Source organism: Pristis pectinata, chromosome 3 (assembly GCF_009764475.1).
Source record: "Pristis pectinata isolate sPriPec2 chromosome 3, sPriPec2.1.pri, whole genome shotgun sequence".
Classification (NCBI taxonomy): domain Eukaryota; kingdom Metazoa; phylum Chordata; class Chondrichthyes; order Rhinopristiformes; family Pristidae; genus Pristis; species Pristis pectinata.
The window spans coordinates 16307098-16322595 of NC_067407.1; the positions used below are offsets into that span (position 1 = coordinate 16307098).

Below are 15498 nucleotides of genomic sequence, written 5' to 3' on the forward strand. Positions count from 1 at the left end.
GTGAGGTACTTTGTCAACATACAATTAAGAGTTCTTTTGTCAATGTTGGCTTCCTACTTAACCCAAGACAACAATCTACATGTTGCAAAACAAATTCAAAAACTAACATACAATTTCCTTTGCACATGAACCCTCGACATGCAATTAACCACAGCTAGCCTCAGTATACCAGTCAGAATTAGTAGAGATGCAAATAGGTCATGATGTTTCAAATGGATTATATTTGGTCAGAATTTAAACAGCTAGATACCAAACAGGAACTTTAAGCAAGGCAGATGCTGCCTGATGTTATTTTAGTTTGAATACTGGCATGATTTTCCATTTTTAATACTAGAATATTAGAACATAGAACAGTACAGCACTGGAACAGGCCTGTCAGCCCATGTCTGTGTTGACCATGATGCCAAATTAAACTAAAACTATCTGCCTTAACATGATCCATATCCCTCCACTCCCTGCATGTTCATGTGCCTGTCTAAATGCCTCTTAAATGCCATTATCATGTCTGCTTCCACCACCATCCTTGGCAGTGTGTTCCAGGCACTACCATTCTTTCCAAAAAAAAACACATTTGCCCCCTCACCTTAAAGCTACGTCCTCTAGTATTTGACATTTCCACCCTGGGGAACATAGACTGAGTGTCTACCCTATCTTTGCCTCTCATAATTTTTATAAACTTCTATCAGGTCTCCCGTCAACATCCAACACTGCTGAGAAAACAGCCCAAGTTTGTTCAACCTCTCCTTATAGCTAATACTCTCTAATCCAGGCAGCATCCTAGTGAACCTTTTATACTCTCTCCAAAGCCTCCACATATTTCCTGTAATGGGGCGACCAGAACTGCACACAACAGAACTTGAATAAAGTCCCCCTCTTGCTTCAAATGTCATTTGCTTATTAGGACAAGTTGGATGCAATTGAGTACGTGTTCCCATGTGGACAAACTAGCACAAATCTTCCTGAGGCACAGCCTTGGCTTGTATACTGCCCATCTCCAATTATCTGGAGGTGATGGTGGCGATGATGATCCTTAGTAAACCCCTGCAGACCTCCTGAAACATGCACTTCCAACAGTGCTGTTAGATAGGTAGTTCTAGGGTTTGGATCCAGTGAAGAAGAGATGGCACTATAATTTCCAAGTCAACACTGTGTGCAAATTGGCAGGTAATGGGGTTCTTTTCTTGGTTGTAGAGGTCATGGGTTTGGGAGGTGCTATTAGAGTGGCTGAGGTAGACAGTACACGATGCAGCCACTGTGTGCCAGTAATGGAGGGAATAAATGTCCAGTGCCAAACAAACAAGCTGCTGTGTCCTGAATGGTGTCAGGCTCAACCTGTTTGACAGACACTTATCCAGGCAAGCAGGGAGTATTCCATCAAAGTCTTCAATAGTGCCTTGCAGATGATATTGGTTTATTATTGTCACTTGAACTGAGGTACAGTGAAAAATTTGTCTTGCATACTGTTCCTTGGGGTGTCTGGAAGCAAATTACTTGCTGCAAGATATCCAGCCTCTAACCTGCTCATACCCACAGTATGTGTGGCTGGCCCATTTGGTCTTCTGGTCAATGACAATCCCAAGGACGTTGAAGGTAGGAGACTCCATGGCAAAATCTCCTTCGAGCATCGAAAGGTAGGTGGATAGAATCTTGTTGGATAAGGTCAAGCCTATGCCTGAATGGTTCTCCAGGTCTTGCTGCATGCAAGCACGGGCTGCTTCATTTGCTGTGGAGTTGTGAATGGAACTGAACATTGTACAATTCCCACAGAAAATTCCCACTTATGACAATTTGTGATGGAAGGTTGGTTATTGATGAAACAGCTGAAGATGGTTGGGCGTACTGCCCTGAAGAACTCCCACAGTGATGCCTGGGGCTGGGAGAGCTCCTTTGTGTGGCAGTACGACATTGAATGTATTCCTTTGATGTCCAATGGCTTCATTTTCAAACCAGGGCTCCTTTCTGCCACACTTGGTCAACTACTGCTCCTACGTAGAGGGCAGTCTTTTCCAGCTCACTTCCAGAACTGGGACTATATTGGAACAACTTGGCCAGAGGCATGGCTAGTTCTGGACTACAGGTCTGCAAGACTGCAGCTGGGATGATGTCTGGTCTCATAGGCTTTGCCATATCCAATGCTCTCGTCCATTTCTTGTAATCACACAGCAAACAGAATTGGCTGAAGATTGGCTTCTGCAATGGTGGGGATTTCAGGAACCTGTTGAAAGATGGATCGTGCATCTCAGGTTGCAAATATATGGGCTCAAGTTCCACTCCAGAGACCTCAGCACAATGTTAGCTGTTACTTCAGTACACCCCTGTTGGAGCAGACTTTTGAACAATTCATCAAATAGAGGTCCTGTCTAAGCCATGGTTTGACTTAAAAAGATTCCAGGAAGATGTGCAAGTTATTTATCCCTCAACCAATACCCAAAACAGGTGATAAACTACAATCCATGAATGCAGACTGGACACCACATTAAAGACCTCAAAAAGAAAGGCAATACAAAAGGCCTTCACTCTCCACGTTACCCAAGTTCAATCTCAATATCTGCTTTAGACAGAGGATTTATGAAGATGATCTCAACCAACCAATTGCATGCATTTAAAATGGATGGTTGAATATAGCTTTACTTTGACTAGATGAAGAATGTAACCTCCTCCTATTCCCATTAAGATGAATCCTCTTATATGAGGGCCGACTGGACTAGAACATGCACCATGGGTGAAAGCTCAGGATTCCAATTTTGACTCAAAGTTCTCCCTTGCCTGGGTACCCATGTACATCCTGCATCCACTCCTCTCAAATTTCTGTTATCCTCCCATGCTCAAGAGATTTTTCCCACCGAGATATCTCAACCTTCACACGTCTTTATCATTAAGGGATTTCAGCTCTCTCTTGCCCTAATCCCTTGCTGCAGACTTTTTTTTGTCTGCCAGCTCTCAACTTCATCATCCACATTCCCATCTTTTCATTTTTTGATTATTGATCAAAACATATTGGATCACTTCACCTATTTTACTATCCCTAGTGACACTACCAATTTTCTGTCCTGCAAGGTGCACTCCAAATTTCAACTCTTCATCTGTCCATCAGCACTAGTATCATCATTGTCTTTATTAACTGGAACTAGCCTAGATTCTGTCATGACACCCTGCTTTACATCTTCAACCCTTTGCCTTCCAGTCTGGAGACCATAGGCACTGTTTGCATCCTCTTGCATCCCAAGAGCTTCACAATGATTTACTATCATGTTTAGTTCTTATTGTTTTGCAGACAAAGTAATAGATTGGTCCACAACTGTGCCGTTTTATAAGCTGGCAGACAATCAGCTTTATCAGAACAGAAAAGGTGGACATGAAAAGCAAATGGAGGCAAGTCAACTAAAGCCACACCTATAACAGTAGCTGCACTTCAGAAAGTATTTATGACCAGAAAGGACTTGAGGACAGAGGTCATAAAAGGACATTGTATAAGAGCAAGTCCATTGAAAGCAAGATTCCCTTGGAAACTGTAGTGTTAATTTGAGGGAAGGGTTGACTGAAAATTATTAACAAGATTTATGGAACAGAAAACTATAGGGAGTACCAATCCCCAAATCTCAATATAACAGCAGGATCTAGTCCTCAGGACTTGCAAAGCAATCAACTACTTACATGCAAAGAATGACACCATCCTTAAGGCTGATTTGAAAGTTCTCACCCAAGCGTCTGCCTGTAACTTCTTCAATCCAGACTCGCAATTCCTCCTCTTTCTGAGGGTCGTACTTTTGAAGAATCTGGAAGGAAACCAAAATATGATTTACACACATTTTCACATAATCAAATCTACTTCTTAAGTGCACCGAGAATGACGATTCTGTCATCCTACATCCTGAAAAATGAGCTTTCCGCAATACTTCAGACCTCATCCTACAGAGGATTGCATTTTATTACCTTCATTCCTTAACTCATGGTGAAAGAATGTCAAGACCAACTTGCAAAGCGATTTCATGGGATATAATTGGTCTAGGTTTGATGATTAAAGCTCTGAAAAGACTCCAAAGCTCTACAGACAAGGTTAGATCGTGTCTGAGGAACCTTGGCATTAATGATCTTAACAGATTACTGAAAACTTACATTTTCAAACCATTGTTAAAAATAATACAAAACAAATTTTGTGGATTAAATTCCAAAAAAATTGATGTGACTACTCCATTTTGACAATCTTTCCTGTCCTTAATTCACTAGATCAGTGTCTAAACCCTGCTCTCATAGTAGTGCAGCCCATGAATAACACAAGTGATGTGGGCTTAACTAGTCCTTGTGGATGTTGGTTTTCATGTTTATAATACAAGGAGCAGATATTATCCAGAGCAAAGTTATCCCCCAGCCTTGAGGGTTTTTTTTTAAAAAAACAGAACTTTCTTGTCAAAATATTTAAAAAAAACAGGATATTGTGGAAGTTCCCAGATCAGGAAGCATCTGTGAAGAGAGAAACCATTTAGTCAGCTTGTTCAATTCTTTATTCATGTATAACCCTGTTGCCACCCTGTGCCCATTAGAAGACCTCCACTATGTGCTGCACACCAGATGATTCTCAAAATCAAGTGTATACAAGAGACAGCAGGTGTAAAAGCACAGGGAAGGACAATAAGTGATACAGTCAATACAACATAAAACTGTAAAAGCCACGAATGCAAAGAAACAATAGACAAGGCAGTCTGAGGGAAAGCAAATTTGTTGTGTTGTACCCCAAGTTTAGTCTTGGGCATGTCACGATACTGTTCAACAGACAGCTCCCTCACTAAACAAGGCCACTCCATTTATTTTTATAATTGAATTTTATTTGCATTAATTAAACACAACTGATATTTAATACGTAGACCCCAACTTCTCTCAACTTTCAGCTGCTTTTGAATTTTGCCTTAGCTGAAGTGACACAAAACATCTGTAAAGAGGACACAGATCATTGAACAACTAAATAATTATACATTTGATACTGCAGTGCTTTGAGAGCATAGAGAGCGTCAAGAAATGCACGTAGATATTGGAGTGAAAACAGATACCTGCAGTCCCCGGGTTATGCAAGGGTTCTGTTCCCAAGAACTGTCCTTAAGCTGATTCCTCTGCAAGTCAGAAGCATTTGTTTTCTGTTGTAACCCACGTCACATCACTCTACGTACACTTGCTATAGTAGCTTCATTTCATTGAATAATCAGTCTAACACTCCCTATAACTGATGAAATATATGCTGTCATTAATGAATACCATGAAACATTATTACAACTAGCTTGAAAAATGCTTTTTAAAAAAAAATGTATGCAAGAATTTGCATGGATTCAGATTTCCATACATCAGGCCACTCTTAACCCAGGGACCCCTGTACCATTCACTGGCAAAGGAACCATATCTGCTTATATTCTTGATCTAAAAACAATCATAGTAAAACCAAATCACAATCAACCCACTTCAATTCCACATCCCACTCCCATACTGACGTGTCTATCCATGGCCTTCTCTGCTGCCACGTTGAGGCCAGACACAGGTCACATTCTGCCTTGGGAGTCTCCAACCTGATGGCCTCAATATCGATTTCTCTCACTTCCGGTAACCCTACCCCTTCTTTTTCTCCCTCCCCCCTCCCCCAACTCTTTTGTCTTCCCCCATTCTTGTGGCTCACTTCCCCTGCCTTGATGACCTGCCCATCTTCTCTCCTCCCCTCCTCCATCCTTTATTCCATGGTCCACTGTCCTTTCCTACTGGATTCCCCCCCTTCTTCAGTCCTTTGCCTCTTCAACCTATCACCTCTCAACTTATTACATCTTCCTCACCCCCCCACCAACCTTCCCCCTTCACCTGAAATCATCCGTCACCTGCCTGTGTGCGCTCCTCCCCCTCCCTTCTTATTCTTGTTTCTGCCCTCTCCCTTTCCAGTCCTGATGAAGGGTCTCTGCCCGAAACGTCGACTGTTTATTTCCCTCCATGGATGCTGCCTGACCTGCTGACCAGCACTTTGTGTATTGCTCCAGATTTCAGCATCTGCAGAATTTTTTGGTGTCATAGTAAAACCAATGTGCACTGAACACTGTGCAACTTGATATGAACTTTAACAATGGAGCAAATTATTTGGACAAATGCCACTTACGTTGGATGATGCGAACTTAAAAGGGAAGCACGGGAGTGGATCATACAGGACTGCAAACTAATTAGGAGTACATGTGAAAATGATGCTCATGTTGATAACTACTAGTTCCCATGAAGCATATTTTAGTTTTAACTTCCACATATTTGTTGAAGAGGAGAAATCTTTGTATGTGGCCAGAGAACAGTTAACAATGGTGACAAGCACTCCAAATTTCCTTTTGATAGCAGTCATTCCAGAATTATATATAGACAGCAAAAATACAGTCTTTTGACAGCCTGGTGTTGAAAATGATTAAACAGCTGTCTTCCCCAAACCAGAATTATTAAGGAAAGAAATATTCCACGAGTTTCATGCAACTGAAGGAATATGCCAAATGTTCCCATTGTCAAGGTGGAGGTTTTAAAGAGGGGAGGGAAAGACAGACATTAATAGTGAACATTTGGATACTTAAGCAATAAGTAGAGCAATTGACTAGAGTCAATTTACAATGCAAGCAAAATAGAACTTCACTGTCAAAGGCAAATCTGGGTTTCCAGTTGCAAGTTTCATTCTTCAAACCACAATTCCCTTATGCTCTTCACAATGTCTGGTCCCCTGACAATCTTAGAGCAGCAGCACAATGGTACAACTCGTAGCACTGCAGCCTCAATTCCAGCGGTCCAGGTTCAATCCTGGCCCCCGTTGCTGTCTGTGTGGAGTGTGCATATTCTCCCTTTGACTATATGAGCTTCCTCTGGAGTTTCAGATCCAGTTTCCTCTCACATCCCAGAGACATGCAGTTTGATAGGTTAAATGACTACTGTAAATGACTCCTAGTGTGCAGATGCTGAGTCAAGTTGATGGGAACGTGGGGAGAATAAAATGCTATTAGTGCAAATGGCCAGTGGGCCAAAGGGCCCATTTCCATGCCGAGTGACTATGACCTTTAAAAGCTTTGGTCTTGCAGTTCCCAAGAACTCCCAGGTCAGTCAACACTTCCTAAATATTCAAGGACAGGTATGGCTCTTTGTATTTCCCACAACCATCTGATCTCCTCCTGAAATGCTCCAGAACTGCATGTTAATGGCTCACCTCTTCTATCACTAACTTAGCAGTTCTCCCAAGTTCTTTGAACTTCCTATTAATCATCCTATGCCTGTCATCCAACCATATCTTTGCTGATCCTTCGATGTAAATTTAAAAAAAACAACCTGTACTTTTCCCGTTATAATGAAGCATCATCACAAGTAAAATAACTACACCTGGATCACCGCCTCGATCCACATGCGGGCAGTAACTTGTGCCTTGCATTTGAGTTTTCTTCACAAACACTGCAAGGTATCAGGCCATATACTCAGTGGCTCCCATAAGCATAAAATGGATTAACATTTTCATCTTCATCTTTTTTGATCTCAAATACTTGTCTCTTTGCCTAAATTTTCCAAAATTGGCTTCAGTTTTTTTAAAATAATCACTTCCATTCTATGCCTAATACTATCCCAAACCAAGTCCAAACACAGGATTATAGCGACTAGATCTAAAGTAGTTCTACTAAGGATAAAGGAAAGTTTATTGTCCATTAAGTATTCGCTGCATAGTGTACAATTTCCCTATTTTCTCACTACCACAGATCAGTGCAATACCAAAATTAAGATTCAAACAGATTCATCCTCTTTGCTGTGAGCAAATGGGCATTTAAATGCATATTCAGATACTAAACCCACAAAATGCATTTCATGCACCACATAAAATTCCTTAATCTTTCTCAGTATATAGCAAGACCCAAATTCAACACCACTTTCTAGTTTTTTTTAACCCTTTAACCACTGTAGTATCACAGCTTCACCTCAAGCCCTCCAGTTTAAAAGCTTTTCAGCTGAAAACAAAACAGAAAATACTGATTTATTATGCTGCTTTATACACTGCAATTTAGTGTAGAACCATTCAGTTAGACCCACAATACATCAGATTCACTCAGCTGATCTTTGCAAGTAGAATACAAAGGAATTTGCTGAAGCAATAATTCTTTTTCCCAGAGTCTATAAGAACTAAAGAAGCAGAGACCACAAACTGTTATGATCAGTCATTTGGTCTAGACCTGACAAAAATATTAGATAGAACACTACATTCCAGAAGGAACTTCACAAATTGAGGCACTACTAACTCAATGTAACTGCACTGTGTAATGAATTGACCTGTATGAGCAGTATGCAAGACAAGTTTTTCCACTCTACCTCGGTACAAGTGACAATAATAAACCAATACTTAAAAACCAAAATGGCAGCAAACTGGGTATTCAGCTAAATTTCATTTCAATTCGCACTTGCTCAAAAAGTTCACTTAAGATATGAAATTTTAAAGTGAGAAAACAAAATCAGAGTTTAGTTTTGAATACTCTGTCCAAACATCATGAATCAAGACTTTTATTTTCAGTGCATCTCAGTGTGCATTAGTGCCTGTGGAAATTGAAGTTTTTAAGCATCAGAAACCAGAATCCCTTAAACATGTAGTTGGTTACCACTGCTCCATTTCTCATTTATAAAGAGGAAGAAACACTGCCTTAGGCAAGTTGTTGCTATTATAAAAGGATAAACAGAGTACTTGAACCAATAAATAGTACTGGCAGCTTGTCAGCATAACCTTAAAAGACAATGGGTTCCGTTCGGAAAGATCCAAAAAGTAGATATTCAAGATTTGATATAATATGACCAACCGATTAAGATTTCACACAAACGAAGGAAACTGTAAACCAGTATGGTGAACAAAATTTAAATTCTTTCTGAAAAGAATGCAGCATCAAATAGGGAGACACATAGATGCATTACAAGGTTGAATCTCTTAAGTATTAGGACTTGTGGATTTGGAAATACTCAAGGAAAACAATATCAAATATATCTAATAAGAATGGGCACCAAGTGTATACATTAACAATGGGAATATAGTATTAAAAATTGTAAATACATCAAGGGCATTTGTTAAATTACCAGATTACTAATCCAGAGACCTGTACTAACAATCCAGAGACCAGAGCTCAAATCCCATTGTGGCAGCCATGGAATTTAAAATCCAATTCATACTTTAGGTTTATATTGGATGTTCTTATTTAATATTGTGGCTTATGGTTTGCAACCACTGAGACATTGGATTGTCATAAAAACCCAATTGATTCACGAGTCTTTCAAGAGATTAATTTTGTCATCTTTATCCAGTCTGGCCTATGTGCAACTCCAGACCCACAGCAATGTTATTGAATTACAACTGCTCTCAAACGCCTTAGCGAGCCACCCATTTGAAGGGCATTTAGATATGGGCAATAAATCTTGGCCTTGCCAGTGACGCCCACATACCAAATAAATAAGATCAGTGCTCAAAGGCATGCAAGGTTTCTCTTTAGCTCAAGTGATTTTTCCCATTGCCAACTGGAAAGATTAACCCACAAGGCTCGACACTCATACAAACACAACTGTCGCAAAGTACTCTCTTGCTACCAGCTGCATCTTCATTCTTCAGCCAGTTCTAAAGTTCAGTTCAAATGTGAATAGAAAATGCCAGTTTTAAACTGAATCTCTTGACACTCAATATCCCCAATGTACAAAATAAAACCCAAATCATATCCCACTTGCTGCTTACAGGTGGGAGGCAGCATAAAGGAAATTACAGACCTATTAGTCTGACATTAGTGGTGGGAAAGTTATTAGAATCGATCCTCAAGGATGAGGTTATGGAATACCTAGACGTGCAAGGCAAGATAGGTCCAAGCCAACATGGTTTTGTGAAGGGAAGATCCTGCCTGACCAACCTATTGGAGTTTTTTGAGGAAATCTCAGGTAGAGTGGATAAGGGAGAAGCTGGAGATGTTGTGTATTTAGACTTTCTAAAGGCCTTCGACAAGGTGCCGCACAAGAGGCTGATTAATAAGATGAGAGCTCATGGAATTACGGGTAGGATATTGGAATGGGTGGAGCATTGGCTGGTAGGCAGAAAGCAAAGGATGGGAATAAAAGGATCCTGTTCTAGTTGGCTACCGGTTACTAGTGGTGTTCCGCAAGAGTCAGTGTTGGGGCCGCTTCTTTTTGCTTTGTACATTAACGATTTGGATGATGGAGTAAATGGTTTTGTGGCTAAGTTTGCAGACAACACCAAGATAGGTGGAGGAGTAGGGAGCATTGAGGAGACAGGAAGGTTGCAGAGACCTAGATAGTTTAAGGAGAATGGGCAAGGAAATGGCAGATGAGATTCAATGTTGAGAAATGTGCCGTTGTTCACTTTGGAAACAGAAATAAACGGGCAGATTACTATCTAGAAGGGGAGAAAATTCAAAGTACAGAAGCACAAAGGGACTTGGGGGTACTCGTGCAGGATATCCTAAAGGTTAACCACCAGGTCGGATCGGCAGTAAGGAAAGTGAATGCTATGCTGGCATTCACTTCAAGAGGTATAGTGTATAAAAATAGGGAGGTGTTGATGAGGCTCTAGGGGGCACTAGTGAGGCCTCATTTGGAATACTGTGTGCAGTTTTGAGCCCCATTTCTTAGGAAGGATGTGCTGATGTTGGAGACGGTTCAGAGGAGATTTACGAGGATGATTCCCAGAACGAAAGGGCTTACATATGATGAGCGCTTGTCGACTCTTGGACTGTACTCACTGGAGTACAGAAGAATGAGAGGGGACCTCAGAGACATTTAGAATGTCGAAAGGACTGGACAGAGTAGATGTGGCCAAGCTGTTTCCCTCGGTGGGTGAGTCCAGGACCAGAGGGCACAATCTTAGAATTAGAGGGTACAGATTTAAAACAGAGTTGAGGAGAAGTTTCTTTAGCCAGAGGGTTGTGAATTTATAGAATTCTTTGCCACGTACAGCAGTGGAGGCCCAATCATTGGAGGTGTTTAAGGGGGGGGATATGGGGATAAGGCCGGAAATTGGGGCTAGAAAGGAATAGTTTTTCTTCTTCTGCTCATGGACATACCTCCATTTCTCATTTCTTTTTCCCTCTTTTCTCTTTGGAGCAGACTCGATGGGCCAAATGGCCTACTTCTGCTCCCTTGTCTTGTGATCTTACTGGAAAAGGATTGCAAGATTCACCTTTGAACATTTATAACCACTTGCAAGGCTAACAGCAACAACTACAGCCAGGAATTATTAATAAAATGCACAACTGTGGGCACTCACCTTTAAGTAAATTGGACGGCAACTTCTAATGTATTTAAGTAGGAAACTGGAGATCAAGATCTGTTCCTCCACAGGGCATACAAAAGTCCTCATAAACAAACTCAGCACTGAAATTGTGTGTGTACACAACTGCAAGGCAAGTGACGAACAGATTTCTTTGTTGCTGATAGATCCAGGCCACAGTGGGCTGACAATGAAGAAATAACCACATTCTTGTATTCCAACAGAAAACATGAATAAATGCAGGTAGTAAATTAATTTTTGCAGTTTAATATTGGTATTTAGTTAATAAACTGAGCATCTGCATTCTGTACTGAAAGAGAATCCAAATCCATAACTTAACTTGCAGACCACAGGCAAGACAAGCTGAAACTAGTCTCTGTCCATTTTTTTTGGTGATATGGTGTAACAGAACAAAGCATTTATTGCACACTTCTTATTGTCCTGAAAGGTGATAGCAAGAGCAATTCTTCTGAACCACTGCAATCCTTCTGGTGAAGACATTTCCAAGCTTAATAGACAATGTGAAGAAACACCAACACATTTCCAGGTTATGATAGTGTGCAACTTGGAGGAGAACTTGTATGCCACTGCTGCCTTCATCCTTCGTGTAGAGGTCATGGACATCAGGAGTGGATTTGGTGAGTAACAGCAGTGCATTTTATAGATGACACACACTGCAGACAGAGTGTGTTGCCTAGGGGGATTAATCAGGTGACCAATATGCCAGTCAAGCAGGCTGCTTTGTCCTGGAACTCCAAGTTCCTTCAATACCATCAGAGTTGCACTCATCCAGGCAAGTAAGGAGTCTTCCATCAAGACTGTGCCTTGTAGATGATGGAAAAGCTTCAGGGAGTCAGGAAGCAAGCCACTCACTGCAGCATACACAGGCTCTGACCTTCTGTCATAGCCACAGTATTTGTGTCGTTGGTTCAATTCAGATTATGTTCAGTGTCGATATCATGGGACTTGGCTTTGGTAAGGTTGTTGAATCTCAAGGGCTCCCTTGCTGGAGATGTTCACTGATCTCCATTTGTGTGGCATGGACATTTCTTGCCATTTATCAACCATGTCCAAACACTTAGGTTTTGTTGCATACAGGTATAGTTGGCTTTATTATTAAGTTAGCACAAATGCCACTGGAAACTAATCATAAACAAACATCTCCATTTCTGATCTTATGTTATCATTGATGCAGCACCTACAGGTCGTTGAGTCTTAGTTTCCAGTCCAAGGAACTCCTGCAGTAATATCATGTATTGAGATGACCAACCTCCAATAACCAAAACCTTCGAAGTGCTTGATACAACTTTTGCTGGTGGTGAGTTTTCCTCTCCATTCCCCCGACTTCAGGTTTTACCATGGCTCCTTGAAGCTACACTTGATCAAATGCTGCTTTGATGTCAAGGGCAGTGATTGTTACCTCAGACACACTTTGTTGATGGGGTGGTAATCAGGATATAGTGAAAGGATTCCCCATTCACGTTTTTCAAAGCACACAGCAGTACAGCCTTGCCTCACATCTTCTGGCTCCAGAATCACAGGGGGAGCATTGTTCCATACAGCCTTCATTCTGCTGCTGAAGAATGCAATTTTCTCCAATACCCTTTGAGTAAATTCCAGTGTCCATCTGTGTCATTCCAGTGAAAGTTCCCTCATGCAAAACAGACCTTGCCTCAATACTCCTACCCATTCAAAGTCCAGTGGTGGTGGAATTAATGGTGATGCAGCACAATGTTGTGGTTTCAGTCAGGTAGTGAATGAAGCGTTGCAAGTCCTAAACCACAATATTAGATAATAACATCCAACAGCTTTTGTTTAAAAATGTTCAAGTTAACAATAGGGAAGCTCTCAAGCCTTATGGAATGTCTTTACTCTTTAACCACAAAATGGCAATTGGTGTTTGTCGGACTTTGCTCAGTATTAGGTACTTTGTCCTGTTTACCTTCACAACACCGAGTAAAAAGGTCAAAAGTAACTCAACTCCAAAATCTGCATTGTTCGAAGAGTGGAAAGAGTAAAAGGCAAGGGTGGCATTTGTCAATAGGAGGAGCTACGAACAAAGCTCAACAGAAATCACTCGTTTATTTGAAGTTTCATGTTATAAGAGATAAGATATCTTTATTAAATCACATTAAAAAAAAGTTGGGGAGGGTCAAAGGGGACATGCCAAATCACCCTTTCTCCCAATTTTTCCATCTCCACTACATCTGCTCTCAAGATGATGCATTCCATCCCAGGATAAGATGATCTTTATTAGTCACATGTACATCAAATGTACATCAAAACACACAGTGAAATACATCTTTTGCGTAGAGTGTTCTAGGGGCAGCCTGCAAGTGTCGCCACGCTTCCAGCGCCAACATAGCATGCCCACAACTTCCTAACCCGTACATCTTTGGAATGTGGGAGGAAACTGGAGCACCCGGAGGAAACCCGTGCAGACACAGGGAGAACAAACTCCTCACAGACAACAGCCAGAATTGAACCCAGGTCGCTGGCACTGTAATAGCGTTATGCTAACCGCTACACTACTGTGCTGCCCTGATAAGCAAGAATCACTGATTTGCTGTCTCACGCTAGCAATAATGAGATTGCAAACAACCAACAAAACTAAACATAAAACCATTAACAAACCAACTCATCATCTCCTTCAAACTGACTTCAATCTTTAAAAAGTGCTTTTCTTCAAGGCAGTAAACTATCTTCTCTTTTTTCCCTCATCCTCCCTTCCTCTCCACCCCTACTATGTGCCCCAACCCAGAGAAATAAGAATGGGTCAGTGCTGAATAAACTGCAGCTCAATAATTGTTCAAGTGAAAATTCTTTGTGCAGACAGAGAGAACGGACAATGTAATCCTGGTATCATAGTTGACCTAAAGCTGGTCTTGGGTGATAACCACACACATCTTCCCAACACAGGATACGAAATGAACATCAGAAAATGAAACCCTGGCCCAGTTCCCAGTGTGGCCACAGTGAAATCCCAATGAAAACAAAAGAGGCTCATTAGACCTTATTCTATAACTAACCAATTTCAGAGGTGCTAAGTCAGTGTTAAGTGGTTAACATGTCCTGTTACAACTTACCCAACTGAGCTAGAAATCCAAGGCTGTGCTACATCAGGTGAAAACTAGCTTGGTGCAGGCTAGGACAGCACTGGATTTAGATACAGGATGATGCTGAATTAAAGGTATTTAAAGAATTCCTTGTTCCCCAAGGCTTGGGATTGGTGTTCAGAAGCCCTTCTCCTTGCAATCTGCACACAATCAATAGTGAACACTGCCTTAAGTCATTCAAGAGGCTAAGACATGGAGATTGTTTAAGAGGGGACAACTTATATATTGCCAGGTGAGAAGCAGCAAGTGATGATTCTCATTATTTCTGCATTATTTCAGAAGACAAATTGATAACACACAAACCCCAATACAGAATCAAGGAGAAACTGCTTTACCTGGGAAGAGGAACTTGTTATGGCATGAATGTGTTTGAAGCAAATAGCATGCATGGATTTAAGGGGAAGCTAGACAAACATAAATGGGATAGTATTAGAATGGCATACTGATATAAACTTCAAATTATTCAAAAATTAGCATCTGTCATGTCAAAATACTCACCATGGATTTTAAACAGTATCATTTAGATTATGTCAGATAATGTGGTCCCAATGACATGGCAAAAGTGAACTGTTACTCTCATGCTGACTAATAACTCATATCCTATTTGCTGCTTTTGGCCCTTTCTAGTAACAAAGAGCCAGCATCTCAGTCCTTCTCTGTTGAGATAGTGGAATATCTGCTCAGATAGCATAGATCAACTGGGCCAAATGGCTGTAAATTCCACCCAAACCAACAAGGAGCAGGATGTGATCTGGCAGGGGGCTGTAGGGGCAATCTGAAAAGGTAGCAGAAACATTGGGTGGGAAGTATTGCAGTGGTTAGGAACTCATCTCATAAATAGCCGCTGAATGTTCTCATCACATACCTTTAAATCAGAACAAGATTCTGCTGAGGAAATTATCACAGGACTGAAGAATTCCTTTGCTCAAACCTCAGCTCATTATTCAACAGTCACAGTATACACCAGGGACCATTAGATGGTTATTCCATTTCGAGTGAATGTTGGTTTCACTCATTGGTGTGCTGGTCTTCCAACTATGATGAAATTCATATCAGAAGAGTGCCAGATTAAAAGTCCAGAAGACAAAGAAAAATTAAATACCATCA

At 41.0% G+C, this 15498-nt stretch overlaps 1 protein-coding gene across 1 annotated transcript in view; it reads right to left on the reverse strand.

Annotated features, from left to right (window-relative positions):
* LOC127568730 (calponin-3-like) overlaps positions 1-15498 on the reverse strand; it is a 57533-nt gene that overhangs the window by 18878 nt on the left and 23157 nt on the right. Inside the window, exon 2 of the mRNA XM_052012806.1 lies at positions 3655-3776. Within this exon, the coding sequence (XP_051868766.1) occupies positions 3655-3776 (122 nt within the window). The remainder of the gene's footprint in view (positions 1-3654; positions 3777-15498) is intronic.